Here is a 21,711-nt window from a genome sequence, read left to right as displayed (position 1 = left end):
CCGCGGAGCGGCTGGGCCCATGAGCCATGGCCGCTGAGCCTGTGTGTCCGGAGCCTGTGCTCCGCAACAGGAGAGGCCACGACAATGAGAGGCCCGTGTACCCCAAAATAAATAAATAAAGGACCCTTATAATTACACTGGGCTGACCTGGATAATCCAGGAAAATCTTTTTTAACTTAATTATTTTTGTTATTAATTAATTTTTGGCTGTGTTGGGTCTTCCTTGCTGCGTGCGGGCTTTCTCTAGTTGCGGTGAGCGGGGGCTACTCTTCGTTGTGGTGCGAGGGCTTCTCATTGTAGTGGCTTCTCTTGTTGTGGAGCACGGGCTCTAGGCACGCGGGCTCAGTAGTTGTGGCTCGCGGGCTCTAGAGCGCAGGCTCAGTAGTTGTGGCACAAGGGCTAAGTTGCTCTGCGGCATGTGGGATCTTCCCGGACCAGGGCTCGGACCCATGTGCCCTGCATTGGCAGGCGGATTCTTAACCGCTGCACCACCAGGGAAGTCCCAGGATAATCTTTAAAGTCAGGTGAATAAGAATCTTAATTCTCCTTTGCCCTGTAATATATGTATATATTCACAGATTCTGGGTGTCAGGATGTGAACATCTTTGGGGGGCTGTCATATTCTGCCTACTACACTTCTCTCTCAAAAAAGAGGCCCTGGGAGGCTGGAGTGTATGCGGGAACTTGATGAATACAGCATATGGATGACAGCATGTGTGCATCCAGGTGGGGGCACTTCTGTCCACACCCTCAGCCTCCTGAGCTACTGCCTGGAATCCAGAGCTTTGCCCCGACTGGGTATGGCCGGGGCTGAGCCTGGAGCTATTGCCCTGAGCTGCACAAACCTCCTGGGGAAGCCAAGGCAGGCCTGGGTGTGGGCTGAGGAACACACTGGTGGGGAGCATTCTGGTCACCCACAGGCACTGCCATTAGAGGCCAGAATACCCATACCAGGCCCTCATGCCAAATGTGCAGGGGCCTTCACTGGCGGGGAGCATTCTGGTCACCCACAGGCACTGCCATTAGAGGCCAGAATACCCATACCAGGCCCTCATGCCAAATGTGCAGGGGCCTTCACTGGCGGGGAGCATTCTGGTCACCCACAGGCACTGCCATTAGAGGCCAGAATACCCATACCAGGCCCTCATGCCAAATGTGCAGGGGCCTTCACTGGCGGTGATGTGTCTTATTATCCTCATCATTTGTCCTTCTCCAGACCTGAAGGGCAGGGGGCAGATGAAAAAGTGGGGAGTCACAGGGATGGAGGAGTGGCTGTGTGGGTCTGTGTATATGTGGGGCAGGGGTGCCTGCAGGAGGGGGGAGGAAGCCAGCCCTTTGGAAGTGTTTTGTGCATGTCATGGTCAGCATGGAGAATGATTCAATAATGCCACCAACAACCCATTAGGTGGGCACTCTTGTTACCTCATTTTACCAATAAGGAAACAGGCCTTTCCAGAGAGGCTAGGCATCCTGCCCAGGGTCACACAGCGAGTCAGTGGAGGAGCCAGGACTTGGGTCCAGGTCTGTGTGACTCCAAGCCCATGCCTTCCACACAGGATTGTCAAAAAGGGGTCCAGGAGGCCGTGGAGGGTGGGGGGAGGAGGAGAAGGGTTCCATTTGGGTGTCAGAAGAACTTACATTGAATGCTGCCTCTCCCACTGCCCTGCTGACCAAGAGATTTAAGATACCTTCAAAACAAATTATTTTGATTATAAAAATAATACGTTTGTTGCATTATATTAGGAAAATGCAGAACAATAGAGAGGAGATTGAAGAGAACCCACACTCCACAGCTGTGCAGTGTTAACTAGGGTCTTGTTCCTAGATGGGGGCATGGTGGAGGCCGGGTCACTAAGTTCTCTGAAGCCCTACCAGCCCCGCCAGCCTCCCCTCCATTTATTTAATCACTACCTCTGAAGCATCTCCTGAATGCCAGGCAGTGCCCCAGCTCCTGCCTTCTTGGGGCTCTCACTGGAACAAGGCAGACAGACGGTGCAAGAAAAGCAATGAGGACAAGACAGTAAGGTCGCGCAGTGACGGGGATCCAGGGTGGGTGGGTGTCAGAAAAGGCCTTCCCAGAGCATTTCAGCTGAGCCTTGGAAGATGAGTAGGAGTTGGGCAGGAGAAAAAGGGTGGTGGGGAAAGGTGTCCGGGGCTGAGGGAACAGCCTGTGCAATGGCTCACAGGCAGAAAGGGCTCAGCTCATTCAAGGAGTAGAGCATCACCCCCTGTGATGGGAACATAGAGTGGGAGACAGAGGTGGGGCAACCATGCCCCTGCCTTTGCAGGGGTGCTGGGAGGAACCACCAAGGCAAGTGTGAAGGCAGTGTGCTGTGCCCAGCCGATAACTGCAAGACAGCACTATTTCTCCTCTTTCTCAGAATTAAAGTGATCTGGACACTGGAACTCCGGGGACCCTCCATGCTCTTTTCTCATCCTGCCACCCTCACTGCTTTTCTCAGTGTACACCCCATTGCTCTCCCTACTACCCACCTCCCCAAATGGAGGAAAGATAAAAGGCAAATTTGGGGGAAAGATAAAAGGCAAATTTGGGGAAGAACCAGCAATACAGCCTGACTGGATGCTTTTAACTAAGTCTGAGGGCAGGAGAGACTTTTTATCCCTTGCAAGTTAATGCAAACCGTTAGGGAGATAAATAAATGACAGAGCTGTCGATGGACTGTTGGGCTCAAAGGAGGGAAATTTGTCTCACTTTAGAAGAAGGACCTGGAGGGCTCAGCCCCATCGACTTGTTCATTGTGTTGTTATCTGCCAGAGAGGTGGTGACACCACAGCAATTAAGACAAACTTTAGTCTGTAAGTTCCTCCCTGCAATCTCGTGGCTTCAAAACAAGACAAATGATACCGCCAAGGGAGGAAACAAAGTCTTTTTCAGACCCTGTCCAAAGTTACGGCGAATATTTGTAGTTGTTCAGCAGAAAATTTGTCATTACGAGGCCTGGGCTCTGTGGCTCCCCCCGCCCCACTTTATAATCCATCTTGGATTATAAAGTGTGCCAGCCCAGGCTGTCTCTGGGACTCCACCTGGCTGCCTCCTGCAGGGTCCCTCCCATTGCCAGCCGCACCCACCTGCCTGTCTCTCAGGTTACGGGCACCTCGGGTGGATCAGGACACGGTTTCTGCCAACCGGAAAGGAGTCATGACAAAGCCAGGAAGTGCCATCAAAACCCAGCTCTGCCACCGAGGGCTGGTGACCTCCTCCCATCTCCCTCCTGCTTGCCCTCCCCTGCACTAGCAGCCAGCGCCCACAAGGACCAGGCTTGGGGGCTGCGTCCTGGGCCATTTCTGCTTCCACCTGCCTGGGCTCCCCGCCCTTGTCCCATATCACCACAGCTGTTGGCCTTCTCCACAAGTCCCTCACAACTGATCCTGGCCTCAGCCTCCCACCTGTGGTGGGATTGAGCCATTTCTGGCTGCTTGAAGGGGAAGCACCCCAGCCCCTCAATGAGGAGGTTGGGACCTGGACCCAGTACAGCCTTGGGAGCCCACCTGGCCTCAAGTGTGGAGTGAGGACCCCGCTGGCTGCCTGGGCTGCTATGGGCTGTTGGCACTGGCTCCCTTCTTGCCCTCCTGCTTCTGTTGTTTCATGCTCTTCTGCAGCCTTGCCTGGCACTGCCTCTCTCCCCACCCTCCCTGTACTCTGTGAACACAGGCTCCCATCCTAATAGGGCCCAGACTTAGCTACAGGACGAAGCTCCAGTGGGGAATCTGGGCAGCGGTCAGTGGGGATGGAAGACATCTTGGAGGCAGCATCATGACCCTCTCTGGGTTCCCCCAGCCCACGTGGAGGCAGCTGTCCGTCCCCGTCTAACCAACCTGTGCGACAGAGGGGGTCTGAGGAGCTGCCTGCCTGCATGGCTGGCACCATCCCAGGGCCTCACTCTGAGGTTATATTCTGGCCTTCAGCACTGAGTGTGCAGAGATCCGGAAGCATATGCCTTCCCCCCAAAGATTCACGTCTGTTCACCTCAAGTGCAAGGCCCCAGGTTCTTGGCCTGCAGGCAGGGCACCCATGGCTTACCTCAGCCGGGTTACGGCACCCAGCCCGTCTTGCACTGGCCTGACAACCCCCGAATGGGCTGGGCTCAGCTCTGGGTCACACTGCTTTGGGCCACAAGGCCTTTGTCTGAACACATGTGGGGAACAAGGGTCCCACCCTGTCCCCATTGCCTTCTTGGAGCATCTCCAAAGCCCTGGGGTCCTGTAACCCATACTTCCCAGAAGGGAAAACCAAGGGCAGGACAAGGAAGGTCCAGCGGGCTGAGTGCTGAGGGGACTCCTTGCCTCCAGGCTCGGGTGGCACCCACCTCCCAGTGTGAACTGCGGGCTCCACGAGAACTGACCTGTCCCAGAAACACCCCCCTCCAGGCTTGAGGGTCTGAGGCCTGAGGCTGCATCCCGTGGGGGTCTGGTCTCCTGGATGTCCTGGTTAGAAGGCAAATGGGTATCTCTGAAGGTTGGAGTGAGAAACCAGAACAGGACAGTGACAAGCCCTGGGGAGGGGCCTGCGGGCCTGACCCTTCCAGCCCTCCAGCCCTCCCACACTCAGAGCACCTGCCATGTGCCGCCCTGGCCAGGTCCTGGGGTGATGAGTCAGACCCTCAGGGGGCTCACATCTGTACCAGAGAAGCTTCCAAGAGGAGGTGCTGTTTGAGAGGGGCCTCAAGGGAGGAGTGGAGGTTGGATACGTGGGCAGGGTGACGGTGGGTGTGGTGTCACTCTGGGCAGAGGGGAGAGCTCATTCCTGTCCCTCCGTGTTCCAGGTCTCAGTCCTCCATGACCCCTCAGGGCAAGGGCGGCTTGGCCTTGGGGCTGTCAAGGGTGACTGGGGGGATGACTGAGCCTACATAGGCAAAGAGGGCCCTGCCTGTCAGCCAGGGGGCTCTCTGCAGGAGAAGCCCTCAGGGGTCGCCCAGCTCCCCATCCTCCCAAGACTGAACACAAGGGAAACTTAGACCTTGAGGGCCGCCCCAAAGCTGGGGCTCCAGACGTGGAGTCCACGAGTGAGTGGTTCCAGGGCTCCACGAACCCCAAGTCGTGGCCAAAACTGTGTGCGAGCGTGTGGGTGCACATTATTCTGGCGTGAGGGTCTGTCACTTCTGTGGGACACCTGTGGAGGTCCATGGCCCCAAAAGGTGAGAACCCCTGTTCTGGAACATCAGGGCTGGGAGGAACTCCAGGACTCAGTGGGGTCAACTCCTGCATTTACCAGAGGGAAACTGAGGCTCAGGTGGAGACATACTTTGTCCGAGGTCATCCTGGAAGCTGGCCTCCAGGTCCAGGGCCTTGATGAGCCCTCCAGAGCAGTGTTTCCCAGTGCCAGTGGAGGACGCTCTGCCTCTGTGTCCTGGGGGTGGCCACAGAGCAGACCCCTGGGCCCCACTCCAAAGGTACGGATATAGTATCTTTGCACACCAGAGTTCCTGAGGACAGGGTATGTGTGTGCGCGCTCACGTGTTACATATGTAGTGCTTGTGGAACTGACTTCTGGAGCCAGGGTTAAGAGAACGGCTCTGAGTTCCCAACGGTACATTGCTACTTACTTGCTGGGTGTCCTTGGGCAAGTCTCTTAGCCTCTCTGTGCTTTGGTTTCTCCATCTGTAAAACGGGCAGATTAATAATACCTCCTACCTCATGTGATTGCTGCAGAGATTAAACAGGTAGATAAAGTAAGCCCTCAGCACAGTGCTTGCATGGGATGCCTGATCATTTTCCCTCCCTCCCCTGGTTTGGGACTTGGGGATAGTGGGCTGGCTGGGTGAATCTTCTCAAATCAAGAATGAACTTCACGTCTGGGTGGTGGCTGGTTCATGTTCTGGGCTGGGGAGGCCCCTCTGGGGAGCGTCTCCTCCTCAAAAAGTCCACAACACATGTTCCACGAAGCTCTCCCTGCCCTGAGCACTGACCTGGGGAGCAGCAGCCTCGATGGCCCGGGCCTCATCTAAGCCTGTGACCTCCCAGCCCCAGGGATGCGGCAGGTGCTCTGCCCCAGGCCCAGGGGCAGTTGGAGGCCTGTACCACCTTGAAAAGTGTTACCAAGAACATGACAACTCTGCCCCGGGAAACAAAAGGATGCCTCACATAGGCTGAGCCCTTCATGCGCAAAGGGCTGAGCAGTGCTGGGAATCACAGTGCAGCCAGTTTCCACTCAGGCCACATTTACTGGGCACCTACGAGGCCAGGCTCTGTTCTTGGCACTGGAGAGGTGGATGCCACATGAAGAAAACTGACCAGAATCTCTGCCCTTGTGCAGCGTACATTCTAATGGGGAGGAGGGGAAGGGAGGAGATGGAAGATAAAATAAATGAGTCCAATTCGTGGTTTGTAACAAATGCAATGGAGGACAGTGGTGCAGGCAAGGGGAACACGAGTCCCAGAGGGCAGGTGTGGGCGGGTTGTGGTTTTAAATAGAGCGGTCAGGTCAGGACTCACTGAGATGCCATACGAACCAAGTCCTGAATGGGACAGAAGTGAGTCATGTGGATACTTGGAGAAAGAACGTCCTGCACCCGGTATGAAGGCCTATGTTAGATGGCATAAGACTAGCTGCCAGTAACATAAACGCAAAATAGTTTAGTTCAAGCTCATTTAACAGTCCAGTGCATGGGTTCCTGGGGGCAGCACGTTCTTCCAACTGGTGATTCAAGGATTCAGCCTCCTTCCTTTCGGACTTCAGCCTCCCGCACCTGCCACTATAGTCATTTTTCCATTTAGCAGGAGGATGGAGAAACATGTAACACAGAAGGCACATCTGCATTTTAAGCTTCTTGGCCAGGAAGCAACCTACCATCTGCTTCAATTGATGAGAACTAGCCACAAGGCCCTGTTAAATGCAAGGGGGTTGGGAGAGCTGGCCTGGGGCCGGGTAGCAGCTTCCCCACAGCCCTACACTATGGAGGGAGCATGAACCTTTGGGGGTCAGCTAGGTGTCTCTGCTGTGGCCCTGAGTGGGGGAGTGTCCCTGGATGTTCAAGGCTCAGTAAGGTGGTCAGGTGGCTGGAGTAGAGTGAGAGTTGGGGATGATGGGAGTTGAGATCAGAGATAATGGGGGCAGACTGCATAGGGTCACACAGGCCATTGCTGGGTCTTTGTCTTGTTTTCTGAGTGAGCTGGAGCCCCTGGAGGTTCCAAGAGGGGAGGGCCAGGATCTGCCTTGTTCTACCTGGCTCGCTCTAGTGGCTGTGTGGAGAACAGACGGCAGGGGCAGGTGCCTGGTAGGAGTCTGTTGCAGTGGTCCAGTGGTGGTGCCTTGGATGAGGATGGGAAGTGGTGGGATCAATGCAGTTTGAAGGCAAAGACAGCAGGACTTCCAGGTAGGCTGTATGTGCGGTGTGAAAGAGAAAGGAGGCAAGGCGAAGCCCCAGTATGTTGGAGTGGGCACCAGGAGGATGGAGACGGGAAAGTGGTGGAGGAGGTTCTGGATGTGTGCGTGGTGTAGGAGTTTGCTTTTGGATGTGTCGCGATGTCACTTAGACCTGCAAGTGCAACCCGAGCCTCTCTGAGCCTCGGTTCCTCACCTTAAGACGGGGCTAACACACTTACCTGGCGGTGATGGAGAGGATTACCTAACAGGAAGGCTGTGAATGGCCCGAGGTGAGTGAGGTTCCCTGGGCGTGACGTCAAGGGCAGTGAGGGCCAGCTTGCTGCAGAGAGGAGCTGGTGGCGGGGCGTGGGGTGGGAGGGAAGGAGGGCCTCTCAGAACCACCCCAGGCTTCTTCCCAGCTCTTGGTCTCCTTCCTCACCCACGGCCCCAGATCAGATCCCTGTGTTGGAGCTGGAGCTGCTGCCGGGACTGCCTGGCCCGTGAGTGTGGGGACAAACTCCAGCCCAGGAAGGGGCACGTGACGTGGGTCCTGAGATCTTAGCTCTAGTGCTGGCTTGGCCACTCTTCGCCGTGGGACTCGGTTCAGGGACCTCCACGCCTCAGTTTTTCACCTGTCAAATGGGCCGGGCTGTGGGCCTTGTCACGGAACTGCAGGAAGCGCTCCTGGGGGGCTGGCACTGCCACAAATATCCCTGCGCCGCTCCCAGCCCTGGGCGGGCAACGGACCCTCTGCACAGCACAACCCTCCTGGCGGTGGGCAGTCACAAAGCAGTAATACTTTTATTCCCATCAGCGATACTGACGGGGCCTGACTCTTTACAAAGGAGAACGTCAGGAAAAAGGAAGAGCAGCAAGAGCGTAGGAACCTCTCTTCTCGATGCCCCAACCCCTCTACCCTCCCTGCCAGTCAGGCCTCCAGACCCGGAGGGGGGGCGAGGGCTTGCCCTGCAGGGGTTGGCCACCCTTGAGGGCTTCCTAGGCAAGGTCATCTGCCAGCAGAGTCGAAGGTGAGTCCAGCAAAGCTCTTCTGGCGCGGACAGCAAACGAAGGGCACGACAGGCACGTTTTCCCCTTGGTGACCAGTCCTGGGCTTTCAGCATCACACTGCAGCCTCAGGGCGGGCCCTGCTGGCTCCGCCTCTCCTCCAGTGCCCTGCACACCCACATGGACACCACGGTGGCATTTCCGTCGTTGAACTGAACGATGAATGGGTGGCCCTGCAGGGAAGAGAAGGAAGCTGTGACAGGCATTCCCCAGACTCTGCACGTCATCACTTTCCAAGCCCTGTTCTCAGTATTCCCCAACAGCCCTGTGAGGTGAGGGCAGCTTCAGCCCCATTTCACAGCCTAGATGACTGAGGCCCAAGGTGGAGCAATGACATGCCTGTCTAGAGCACTCGCTGCAAACCTCACATTCTGCCTGGTGCTTGGCTACCTTCTCCTGAAACTCCAACCAGCCTGAAAGATCCCCAAGGGTGTGAGCCTATCTTAACTCCACACTGCCTGGCCCTTCCTCAGCCCAGCATCCCTCCAACAGCTGGCAGGCAAGGCCTGGCACCGGAGCTGCCAGCGTTCCTATCAAGTTGCTGCCCAGAGACCAGAGAATCATCTCATCAGGGGCTACGTCAACCCCAGTTTTCTTCTTTGTCTCCAGCCCTCCTATGAACAATCTGCAAGTGGAGGGAAGGCAAACGTGTCAGGGGGAGGACGGATGCGCTGGTTCGTGGTGAGAAGCTGGGGGCTGGGGACCGGACTCTGGAGGGGCGCTACAGCCTCCATGTGGCCCCTCAGGCTCTAACCTACTTAGCCCACAGGCAGGCCAGGTTATATTTAGTCAGCCCCCTCCCCAGCTGTCCTGAAGAGACAAGATTCCTCCTCACAATCTTAGGGCCTCCTTGGGAGTTCCCAGGAAAGGTCAGAAAAAAGCAGGGGCAGCCATGGGATCACCCTGGCCACAGGTCAAAGGTGAAAGGAAAACTGGAAAGCATTCTCTTCCCTTCTCTTCTCCAAGTGCTTCTCTGCTAAGGAATGCTCACTTGGCAGCCTCCTCTCCTACCAAAAACTTTGTAGCCTGAGACTGAGGGAGCCACGCTGGGCGAGCAGAGAGCATGGGGGGCTCCCCGCTGCCTCCTCCCCAAGTCCCCCTGCTCCTTCTCTCCCTCTCGCTTCAGCCATCCAGCTCCGAATTCCCTGCTCCCTCCTGCTTTCTGAGCCCTTCTTGGGCCCCCTCTGCCTCCCCTCTGGCCAGGCGGGGCTCTCGAGGCAGCCTTCCTGATGAGCTCATCACAGAGCCAGGAGGGACAGGGCCAGGGCTCGGATGCCCAGACCCCACTGTGTGTGGGAGCAGTCAAGGACCAGGCTGGGGAGGAGGCGGGAGGTCAGGTCGGGCGGGTGTCCCACAGGCAGCACAAGCCTGAGGGGGGGCTGAGGTGGGAGAGGCCCAAGAGGGACTCTGTCTTGGCTCTCATATGTCCCCCACCCCGACACATATCATCTCACCTTATATGTGCCTGCCTAAATCAGTACCTAGATAGAGGGGATTCTTCTTGAAGTCAGTGAGCACATTTCCTTTTCAGGAGGCTCAGAGGAGGTGACCTTGTGCCCTTCTGAAGAACAAAGGGAGAAGCTGTGCTCAGGAGCCTATGAGCCCCTCCCCTGAAGCCCGGGGTGGCACAGTGTCACTTTCCCAGAATGCCCGGTGACTTTGGGGGCCATATGCTCCATCTCTGTTATCATCTGTTCAGGAACAAGCAGAGCAGAACCGCAGGAGGGGAGAGTGCAGCGTTCCTCCAGTTACAGGAAGGCTGCTGGCTACACTGCAGGAAGCATTTCGCCCAGGTGCACCGGGAGGCTGACGAGGAGAGGGGCAGCATCCACCGCTCTGGTGGCGACTCTGCCCCTTTCCTGTCCTCCCTGACTGGGAGGTGACCCCCATCTCCTGTGTACCCCTGATGCTTTACACCACCCTGCACGGAAGTGACCGAGACAAGTGGTTTTGTCCCCAGCCACTGTTGATGGGTTTGGGGGGAATGAGAAGGGGAATCATAAAGGGAGAAAGAGAGGAGACGGAGACAGAGACAGAGACAGAGACAGAGATGGAGGGGAGACCCCAAGCCTCTCTAGGCATCCTGGGCTGTGACAGGAGAATGTGGGAGCTGTAGGCTGCCTGGTCCACCATCTGAATGGGCACGCAGAGAAAGCCAGTATGTGGGGAGTGAGAACATGGAGAGTTGTACAGAGGGAAACAGGAGCTGAGATGGCACTGGAGACCCTGGGGGCCATGATAGCCTGGCAGCGTCTCTGCCCACAGTGTCCATGCACACCTCACGGTCTGGGGTGGAGGCACTAAGTCCTAAGTCACATAGGTGGGCACAATAACCTCCACTTTGCAGACGAGGAAACAGAGGTCACGGTTGACCTGCCCCATCTCCCAGAGCTGCGACTGGATCACAAGTCTCTATAACCCAAACCTACTGCCTGGGGCACTCCCTGGGCTGAGCTGGAGTAGGCAGAGCCAGATTGCAATTCCCCCTTGCCTTGTTTCTGCCATGGGATTCAGGCCTGCCTGGCCAGAGGGGGACTGAGACAGCAGGTCCTGACCCCTGTGTCACCCCTGGGACATCCTGGGAGAGTGGTGTCAGGGTGGCAGATCACTCTTACTTGACTCTGCCCCCTCCCGTCAGCCCTGGGTGGGAAGCAGGGAAAGTATACCGCCACCCCATTTTACAGAAAAGGCAACTGAGCACCGGGGAGGGGACATGACTGGTTAAGTGCTGGAGCTTCTGGTTGCTACTCTGGTACGTTCTCAGGGCTTGACTGCATCCCCTGTGGCCCTGACAGCACACGTGCTCCCTCTCCTCCCTGGAGTACAGCAGACACTCCTCCAGCCCTGTGATGCACACGATGCAGGTGCTCCCCATGACTTTAATGAGCAAACGAAATCTGATGGACGATTCCGGGAAAAGCATGAAGATCGCTCGGCCACGCTGAGGTGCCTGAATTCCTAGGTGGCTCCTGACAGGCCTGAGCAGATGCCTGCAACAGCCAAGATGCCTGGAGACCGATGGAAACTGCACACCGGATAATACCGAGTCCAGCACCATGGATTGAGTGCTGTGTGCCAGACCCTTGCTGAGGGCTTTGTTCTCATTTTCCCACCGATCGCCATGCTCACTCTGGAGGCGCACACAGCTCCCTCGCGGATGAGGAAACAGACACTCAGGGACCTGTGCGAAGTCGCACAAGCGAGGGCTGAGCTGGAACCACAACATGGGTCTCTTGACTCCAAATGCCATGCTCAGGACCACATGCTCTCCTGCACCTGCAACCGGAGAGCCGACCTCACAGCCCTTCTGGGGGTCTCTGTGTGGTCCGGAGAGGGCTGCAGCCCCTTGAAGCCAGACCCTCCTCTGCATCTGGGTAAATGCACATCTCCCCCTAGGCAGAGAAATCCAGATGTGGACAAACTCGCAGCCCCCTCAGCCTCCAAGGATCAGCGGATCCCATCTCCTCGGAGCCAGGACACCCACATGCTGCTTGTCAAGAGCATCCTCCACCCCAGGTGACGGCCCCAGACACCCAGGCCCCTGCCACCCACACGCAGAGTGTGTCAGTGGTCACTCCGCAGAGGCCGGCAGGGCGCGTGCAGGCTGGAGCCGCTGAATGTTCTCACTGGCCTCATCACCAGGCAGTGGGAGCCACTTTCCTTTCCCGAATTCTCTCAGGGCCAATTGCAACAATTAAACCGGCGAGGGTTGAAGTATAATGGCCCACAAACTTCGCCACAGAAGGTGGAGACATAATGAAGGGAAAAGAATGGCACTGGAAGACGTAGGATGGATCCAAAAGGCGGGCACAGGGGAGAGTGAGAGAGATGAGTCAACAACAACCAAAGCTGGCAGCATCACCGGGTGCAGACCTCCCACCACGGGGCCGAGGGGCAGATCATGCCCGTGCACTAACTCGTGAAGAGAAACTAGAGTGTTCAGTACACCCTCCTTCACTTGGGCACTAGCCTCCAGGGCTTCGCTAGAGTTTGGCCCTCTCCTTCTGTAATAATGCCCCTAATTTTTGCCCACCCGTGTCATTGTGATGAGATGCCTTCCTGATGACTGATGGCAGGACCCTCCCCATGTGGACAGCGCTCCATGCTTCTGCCAAAGGGGGCAGGGAGAGGAGGGGTCCAGGGGTCCACCGTGTGGGCAGGAGGTGGACGCCCCGAGCCTGCTGTGGAGAAGTACCGCCTGAGGTTGATGTGTCTGGACTCCCAGGCCAGTGCTCATTCACTGACACCTCACTCTCTGCCCTTAGTTGGGCTTCGAGTTTCTTCCCAAATAGGAATTTACCTATTTGGGGTCGCTATAGTCTCTCCTCTCGTATAGCCTCCTAAAGAACGTCCTGCATGTGAACCATTTAAGGACTTGCTGGTGTGGGCGCCTGCCCGGTGCAGCGCCTGGCAGGTCGCAGGCCCTCAGTTGGCCGTGGGCCTGAGGCAGGAAAAAGCGACCTGCCTGTCCTCTCTGTCTGCATCTATTCATCGAGCCCTTTCTGTGGGCCAGGCCCCGGCTGCCTTACATGGCCCGGAACCCAACCATCACCCCCTTTACACACAAAGGAGACTGAGACGCCGATAAATGTGACCTGGGGCAAGGCCACAGAGCTAGAAAGTGGCAGGGTTAAGGGCTGAACCCAGCGGAGGACAGCGCACTACTCTGCTCACTGGGGGCGGGCACAGTGAGTTTTAAATTCCTACTTTTTAAAAGAATATATGGTACATTATTATTATTTTTTTTTGCGGTACGCGGGCCTCTTCCGTTGTGGAGCACAGGCTCCGGACGCACAGGCTCAGCGGCCATGGCACACGGGCCCAGCCGCTCCCCGGCACGTGGGATCTTCCTGGACCGGGGCACGAACCCACGTCCCCTGCATCGGCAGGCGGACTCTCAACCACTGCGCCACCAGGGAAGCCCTGGTACATTACTTTTAACTAGTGATTTTTAACTGACAAACTGAAATGACAGTGGCCAAAAGGCAAACTGTGTCCTCCCCGCTCAAAGCTGTGTCCGGCACAATCAAGTAATTGATTTAATAATCAGCAAATCTATTAAGTATTATATTATGCCTGTTTTATAGGTGAGGAAGCTAAAGCACAGAAAGATTAAGGAATCTGCCCAAGACCACGGCGCTTGAACGTGGTGTTGTCTCCAGAGCCCGAGCCTCAGCCATTATGTTGTCCTTCCTCGTCACTGCCAGGGCTGGGGGATGGCGGCATCCACCCTGCAGGACAGCTTGCCCTCAGAGCAGGCGCCGGGTGGTCCCTGTTCCTTCTCTTTGGGTCTAGATTCTAGAGAAGCAGGAAAATGAAGACCCAGGGCCTGGAAGAAATTTTCCAGGGCTATGGAGACCACACCCTAGACATAAGGGTGGAAATAATAAATAGGATGCCTGGCAGCAGACTGCACCCCAAACCTAAGGTCTACTCTGTGGGGCCTTTCTTCATGTCTCCTCTCAAGAGGTGCCATCTCTCCCAGAACAAGGGCATACCCTTGTTCTACTGTGTATTATTATCATTTGAGCTCACCTTATCCTAGCACAGACTGGAAGCCTCGAGGGCAGGGCAGTGCTAATCACATAGGAACTGCGAAGAAAAGTCAACTGGATTGACAGGTAAGTTACACTGCTTCCCAGGAGCCTGAGGCTAGGCTGAGAAGGGCCGTAGGTTGGGTGGGCAGGCCTGGGGAGAAGGCTTCACAAGCTGAGGCTGCTCTTGACTCTCTGGACCACAGGATTCCTCTCTCTCAGGATGAAGACCAGGCCACCAGGCACCTCCTTTCCCACCAAGGACGCCACACGGGACAGAATGCCAAGGACCCACGAGCTCATTCAAGTAAGCAAGCCCAGCCCAGTTACACTCCAGCTAAGTCCAAAACAAGAAGAGTCCAACACGCACTCAGGCGAGCCGCAGGGCCAGTCCTGTCATGAGGCAGGTGCCTGTAAGAGGTGATCTGAGAGGCTGGAGGGGCCCCAAGGTCAACGTACTGCCCATCACTTCACCTTTCTGCACTGGGCCTGCCAGCCTTACTTGAAGGCTCTCTGCATGTCCCTTTAGGATCCAGCCCTTGTGGCAGGGGTAAAACACTTCAGTCCTTCTCGGCAATATGGAGGTGCGGTAGGATAGGATGGGACCTCAGAGACCAGCAGGGCTGTAGAGTGTGAGGTGTGCTGGGGCTTCCACACATGTTTGATTCAAATCATTAAGATATTTTAAGCTGTATTTGTTAAAAAAAACTAATTAAAAAATAATATATACACTCAACTATGTTCAACTCTAAATGTTACCCTGAATATTGGCAGTGTGTTACCCAGCACTGTGATGGTAACTGATTTTCTGCAGCTCTTAAGACAGGCAGTCTGCTTGTCAGATCTGTGCATATTACCGACTGCTCATACATGGGCCGACACCTAGGAAGGTTGTGGTGGTACACTGGGCATCTAAAAGAACTCAGGGCTGTGACGTCCACTCACATTGTGTGTAGCTATAAAACTGTGTGAGCACACCAGAGCCAGTGCACTGAGCCCACGAAGCACATCTGCCCAGTGGCCCGGTGCACGATGCCCAGACAGGGGTGTGGGTCAGGCCTGCTCTGAGTTTCCAGTGGCGTCAGCTCCTGCAAGCTTTGAGTCCCTCTTGTCTGACCTGTAGATTTACCGTAAGCAATTCATATGAACAGCTGCTAGCTACTGTCAGCAACTAAACTCTAAAATAAAACTTTTCTGCTATTCCTTTTTAAAGCTTCTATTGGGCTTAAAAGATGCCTGAGCCGAGAGGGCAACTGGTGAGTCAGGATTTCCTTGATATGGGGCTCCTGAAACAGTATCAGAGATAAGTGGAACACTGATGCAAATATTAGACTATAACCATCCCCGATGACCCTGGCTCTCAGATTTTCGTGTCCTTCAAGAGAAGTCTCATGGACACCTTTCTACAATGTCTACAGTGTCTGCAATGAATACTTACTTACACATTCATGCTAAAAAAAACACTACTTTTTTCCTATATTAGTATTGAGATCCTGCATTAATTTTACATAATAAAAAGCATTCCACTGCTACAGATTCAAAACTAGCAATCTAATCTCTACTTACTCTGGAGATAACTTCAGATTAGAGAAGTTAAGTAATTTTTGGAAAAATGCACATATGTCCACTGTCTGCTAAACGGCTGACAAGTGCCAGGGCAGTGGGCAGCCTTTATAATATTAATTACATGAGATAACAACGCATGATCATCCCTGGGGTCAACGCTTCCTTCCAGGCTGGGTGTGCCCGAGCTAATCAACAGGGGAAGTCAGGGAAGGAGGTGGCTGGGATTGTGGCTGCAGGGCAGCCCCCAGGCACAACTCAGCAGGGAGAAGCTGAGGCACCTCCACAGCAATTCTTCCATCTGTCCCTGTGTGGGGTAAGGCACGGAGCCCTGGACTGACAGTCAACAAGCCTTCTCTCAGCAGCCCAGGAGTCGTGATAGCTTGGGAAGGGCCATGATGGCCTCACCTATAAAAGAGAAACTATTCCAGGGGAACCTCCATTGCCCTGGCTTCATCCTTCCACATGGAGGGACCTGTGTTGTTATCACACCCCTCAGTCGTGTCCCCAGGGGGAGGCGTGGCAATGTTGGGAGGAAGCATGGAGCAGGCCCGGCTCAGGGGTCTCCTGCCCACAGGGAGGCTGCATTCTGGCCTGCCCTCTCCCGGTAAGCTTCCAGGCAGGCTGTTCACCTCTGACTGGGCTCTGCGGTAAATTCTCAGGAGGGCCCCTCGGGCCACCCACATAAGCGTGCCCGTCAACTCAGATTTTACAGAAGTAGGGGTGATGCTTCCTTTCTGTCATTTCCTGAGCCTTATTTCTCAGCTGGTGTTGAACACAGGGAGGCTGCTGGCTGGCCTCGTCACCCAGCCAAATCCCCCAGCTCTCTCTGCCTCTGGGGTCGGGTGAGAGATTGCTTGTCTGCAGACAGGGGTTCACAGATACACCCTGGGCAGTGCGAGGGGAGGTTACTATCCCCCCAGGTAGAATACATGCAGGGGAGCGGCAGTAAGATGAAGGTGTGAGCCTTGCCCATCAGCTAGTGTGGAATCTGCCTGTCTGCCCAGCCCAGCCTACCTGGGCCAACGCCCCGGCTGTGGAATTTTCCGAGTTAAGGCGTTTGTTCTGAGACTGTGCTTTCTCAGCCTCTGATTCCTAAAGCTTTTCCACAGCTGGGGTTGGGGGTTCCCTTCTAGCCCTTCATTTTCTTTTAAGACCTCAGAAATGATTTGCAGCTGTGACATGCCATTTCAATCGACCTTCCTGAGTTTATCTTCACAACTGCTACAGAAATAGATGTTTCTTCCCAAATATTCAATTATTAGCAGCAAATTGCTTACCTCCAGCCATCCTAGACTGTACACAGGCATCTAAGGGGGGGGTCAAGGCACTCTCCACCTTTCACCTAAGCAGATCTATGTGTTCCTACACAAAGTAATTGTTCAGAAAATGGCCAATCGAGAGAGCAAGATGTTTCCAGAGGTCTCCGCAAGTCATTCTAGGGCCTGTCCTTACAGGGCAGCCACGGGACTCGAGCAGTGTGGTATGGGAGGGGGCACAGAAGACTGCAGTGGGCCACCGTGAGGGGTAAACATGCAGATGCCAGCACTCACGAGTTTGTGTCGGAGGAAGCTGACCCATTTGGGTGGCAGAATGGTGCCACTGGCCCATTTAGCGGGGGCTGTGGTGGCTGCCCTGTAGGAAACTCAGACAGAGCTCGGGGGAACAGCAGGGAGAGTGCTGGCTCCCCCTCGCAGTCTCAGGCTGAGCAGATACCTAGAGAAGTCAGGACCTGAGGGTGCCAGAGGGAGGCGGGGGGGCCTCGCTCCAACAATGCTGAGGGCTCTTGTCTGAGAGGCTGAGTCTGCAGGTCCAAGCAGTGAATATGGGGGCCACTTACAGGCATCTGGACGTTCAAGGTTCGTCTTTTGGTGTGATGGCTGTGTGGTGGTGGGGATTTAAAGACACAATGCTCAGAAGGATGGATTCTTTCCAGCCCTCTTTTTTTCTTACCTCTTGAGATTTGATGTTTAAACTCTGAGACCTCGGCTCTGTGTGTGTGTACACGCATGTGTGGGCATGTGAGCGTGCAGAAGGGGAAGAAAGAATGAGACCCAGCACAATTTCTGGCACACAGCAGGCAGCTCAGTAAGCTTGTTGAACAAAACAGAACAGGGTGATTCTACAGTGGGTGAATGAAGAGATGGGGAGAGACTAAGCCTAAAAGCCCTCCCTCTACAAATTCCCAGCCATGCCAGATAAAAATGGAACATTTTCCAAAAAGTGTACCAGATGAACTTGTAAAAAAGAAGGAAATCTGCAAGTGCCAAAAACGAAGAGGGAACTGAAAACCAGAATTATAAGTGTGTGCGTGGAGGTCTTGTAGCCCTCAGGGAGGCTATCAGTTCTAGGAATGTAGGACCTGGAAAGTGTGAAGAACTAAGTGGACACAGGAGACAAGGGCCACCTGGGAAGCCGGCCTGAGACCCTGAGCAAAACTGGGACTGCAGAAAGGGTGAGCCAGAAAAAGTCTGCCCATCAGCAAAGGGGATGCTGTGTGAGGTGGTTCTGAGCCTCGTGCACTTTGGAGTTCAATGTACCACTACTGTGGTCTCAGAACACAAGGCTGCTCATAAACTAATGTAACATTGATATTGATCTAGCAATACTCTGGAGTATCTCTCAGGAGCATGAAAAAACATTCTGGGGAAGTACGTCTGGAATTCAGTAATTTCCACAGTACTAAGCCCCATTCAGTATGAGCTTACAATAAAACTTCCAAAACGTGTGAGGAAACAATTATCCATGGACAGGAGTCAGCAGACACAACACACAGGAAGATTAGAGCTCTCAGAACCAAGGTGACAGAAAAATAATTGGAAAGAAAATGTAAAATGATGTACAGTTGAAAAGACTGAAGGCATAAAAGAAGAAATTGAAACATTAAGAACAAGACATTATAAAAAAGAGAAGAGAGATTTGAAAAAGAATCAAATATAACTTACAGAAATAACACATATAGTGACTGGAAAGAACAAAAGAAATTCTCCATAGATGAGCCAGATAGCAAGCTGAATATATAGCAAGGATAGATTTAGTAAGCTGGAAGAATGGTTTGAGAAAATTACCCAGAGCACTAGTCAGTAATGAGAGATAAACAAAAAATAATTTTTTTTAATGTGAAGGAGAAAGACCCAGAGGAAAGAATGAGAAGAGATGGGACACTGTGGGGTAGGGCCAATATCCAAAGAGACAACAGCTGAAAATTTTGAGAACTGATGAAAGATATGAATTTTCAGATTCAAAAGTCATAATGATCTCCAAGTAGAATAACTATAACAAAACCTATACCTAGACAAATTGTAGGGAAACTGAAGGATACCAGGAAAAGAGATGTTAAAAGCAACCAGAGAGACAGGCATATCACTCACAAAGGGCAGCAGCTGAGCAGCTGGCAGATTCTCAACAGCAAGTGTAGAAACCACAGGGCAACACAGTATCTTCAATGCCCTGGGAAAAACTGTCAATCTAAACTTCTAAACCCAATTTAACTAACAACCAAGAGTTAGGGCGGGACTTCCCTGGCAGTCCAGTGGTTAGGACTCTGTGCTCTCACTGCCGAGGGTCTGGGTTCAATCCTTGGTTGGGGAACTAAGATCCCACAAGCCACGCAGCACAGCCAAAAGAAAAAAGAGGGCAAAGTGAAGACAATCCTAGAACAAAAACTCAGTTTTACCCTCACTGACAGAACTCTTAATATACTTCCAAAAGGAAAAGAAACCTCAGAAGGAGGAAGTAGGATGCAACAGGAATAAGGAACACATAACTGCTAAATACATGGATAAATCTCAATAAGTACTGATTATACAAAATGACAACAAGAGTAATGACTAATTGTGAGGATCTAAAAACAAAATGACAATGAAATTCTGGACATGAAAGAAGGGACTGATCAGAAACTCTTAGGGTCCTTATGTCCGGGGGAGAGAGGCTGTGGCAGAGGCTGCTAGCTGCCTCTCAATAAACATTCCCCTTTCTTCCTTAGTGATACAAATCCTGATTTTAATAAGGAACAGTGTCACCCAGCAAAGCAGCTGCATGCCCAGACTCCCTTGCAGCTACTTTTGGCCAATGCCATGGGAGCACATATGCTGTGTGCCAATCCCCAGAACTGTCCTTAAATGAAGGGGTATTTCTACTGCCCTTCCTCATTCCTGTTGTCTGGAGCTCAAATGCCCCTTGACTGGAAAGATGGAAGGAACCGCCAGCTAGTCTGGGCGCCCTACTTCCTGCCTTCCTTTATATGTATGGGGAATACCCTGCTGTCTTACTTAAGCTGCTGATTGTTTTAATCATGTGCAGCTAAAGCCAATTCTACCTAATATAAAGATGAGATCGAACCTAAGGCTGAGTATTGTTGGGGAGGGGCGTATATTTAGTGATTAACCTTAGGCTTTGCTAAATTAAGTTAGAAACTCAGGGATAATAAGAGGCTAGAAATAGAATATAATATATAAACTACTGGAAAGAATAAAAAGGAAGAAAAAAATTAATCTAATAGAGTGAAGAAAGGAGAAAAAAGAAGTCAAAAAAGCATTGTAGAGAAGAAAGTACAAAACAGGATAGTAGAAAAAAAAATCAGGTGTATCGAGATACAATAAATATAAATGAATAAACTAATCAATTAAAAGAGAGTCTCAGATAAAATTAAAAACATCAACAGCAAAATGCAGAGATTCACTTAAAACAAAATAACACAGAGATGATGAAAACAAAGGGATAGGAAAACATATAGCAGACAAATACTAACCAAAAGAAGACAGCATAGGTATGTTAATAGCAGACAAAAATAAAATTTCAAGCAAAATATATTAGAGGTAATGAGAGTCACTACATAAAGATAAAAGAAACGTTTTAAAATGAAGATACAGCATTTTGACATAGGCATCTAACATCACTGCCTTAAAGCAAATACTGACAAAAGTGCAAGGAAAAACAGACAAAGCCACACTAATAGTGAGAGATTTTAACACAGCTGTCTCAGTAATTGATAAATAAAGCAGGTAGAAAATCAGTAGGGCCTCAAAATATTTAAGTAATGCAATTAACAAATTTGACCTAAAGGATGTAAATAGGACACCACATTCAACAACTAGAGAATCACATTTCTTTCAAGCAAAGAGAGAACACTGAAAAAAAACAAAACAAAACAGTGTAGTAAGGGCGTTTCAACAAATAACAAAGATCTGATACTATACCAACTATGTTCTCTGACCATGGTGCATGAAAAGTAGACAACAATCACAAGATAACACACCACCACTATGTGCAAACAAAAAATACTTCTAAATAATTCGTTGGTCAAAAAAGAAATCCTAATTGAAATTGGGAATTACTTAGAACTGAATGACAACAAAAACACTACATATAAATATTTGTGGGATGCAGCTAAAGTAATACTTAAAAGGCAATTTATAGCTTTATATGGATATATTAAGGAAAAGAAGATTGGAAATTTACAAGCTAAGTGTCCAATTCAATAAATTACACACAGAACAAAAAGTAAATCCAAAGGAAACATAAAACAGCAAATAATAAAGAACACAAAGGAATTAGATATCAAAGAGATGATCAAATCAATAAAATACTGGTTCTTTAAAAAGATTAATAAAGTAGACTAACTCTGACAAAAATGGTAAAAAGAGGACACAAGGAAACATCATTAGGAATGAAAAAAGGGCACATAACCACAAATCTGGGAAAAATTTTAAAATAATAAGGGCATATCATATGACTGATATGAGGCCAACGCAGCTGAAAATGCAGTGTGATGACTCATCAGGACAGAAAGAAAGAAAGAGAGAGAGAGAATATGTGTGTGAGTGATGGTAGGGGCAGCGGGAAGGGTGATAATGGTGGCGACTGGGAGGTGCCAACGAGAAGTGACAAATAATCACCCTGGCAGGTGAGTCACAGGTTTCGAGCCCTGGCATCACACTTTTAACTTTTCAAAACACTTCATATCCATTGTCTCATCTTATTTCAAGAAGCATCCAATTAAGTAAAGGCTGCTACCTCTTAAAATTCATCTTAGTAACAGCTTTTCTAGTTTCTTAATAAGGAAAAACAACCATTCACACAAAGACTGAAGCTCAAGTGGAGATTTTTTGATGTTACCAAATCAACAAGAAACATAGAGGAAAAATTGCTAAAGATACCAGATGTCAAACTTTTGGGTAAATAACTTTAACTGAAGTGCCATCTTGTTTTTTTTTTTTTTTTTTT

General features: G+C 51.9%; 1 protein-coding gene across 5 annotated transcripts in view; it reads right to left on the bottom strand.

The window, feature by feature from the left end:
• Positions 1–8,106: 8,106 nt before the first annotated feature.
• The window catches only part of MAP2K5 (mitogen-activated protein kinase kinase 5), a 270,206-nt gene continuing 256,601 nt past the window's right edge, over positions 8,107–21,711 (bottom strand). For 3 of the 5 annotated variants that reach the window (XM_024761655.1, XM_024761656.1, XM_024761658.1), the window contains one exon: positions 8,110–8,562. In XM_024761655.1, coding sequence (XP_024617423.1) covers positions 8,321–8,562 — 242 coding nt within the window. In that variant the 3' untranslated portion in view covers positions 8,110–8,320. Of the gene's footprint in view, positions 8,563–21,711 lie in introns of all 5 variants that reach the window. The other 2 variants (XM_024761657.1, XM_024761659.1) reach the window with 2 other exon arrangements.

The sequence above is a fragment of the Neophocaena asiaeorientalis genome, unplaced genomic scaffold (genome assembly GCF_003031525.2).
Source record: "Neophocaena asiaeorientalis asiaeorientalis breed wild unplaced genomic scaffold, Neophocaena_asiaeorientalis_V1.1 scaffold465, whole genome shotgun sequence".
NCBI lineage: Eukaryota > Metazoa > Chordata > Mammalia > Artiodactyla > Phocoenidae > Neophocaena > Neophocaena asiaeorientalis.
The sequence above is the reverse complement of the archived record's forward strand: the minus strand, read 5'-3'. Positions and strand labels throughout refer to the sequence as shown.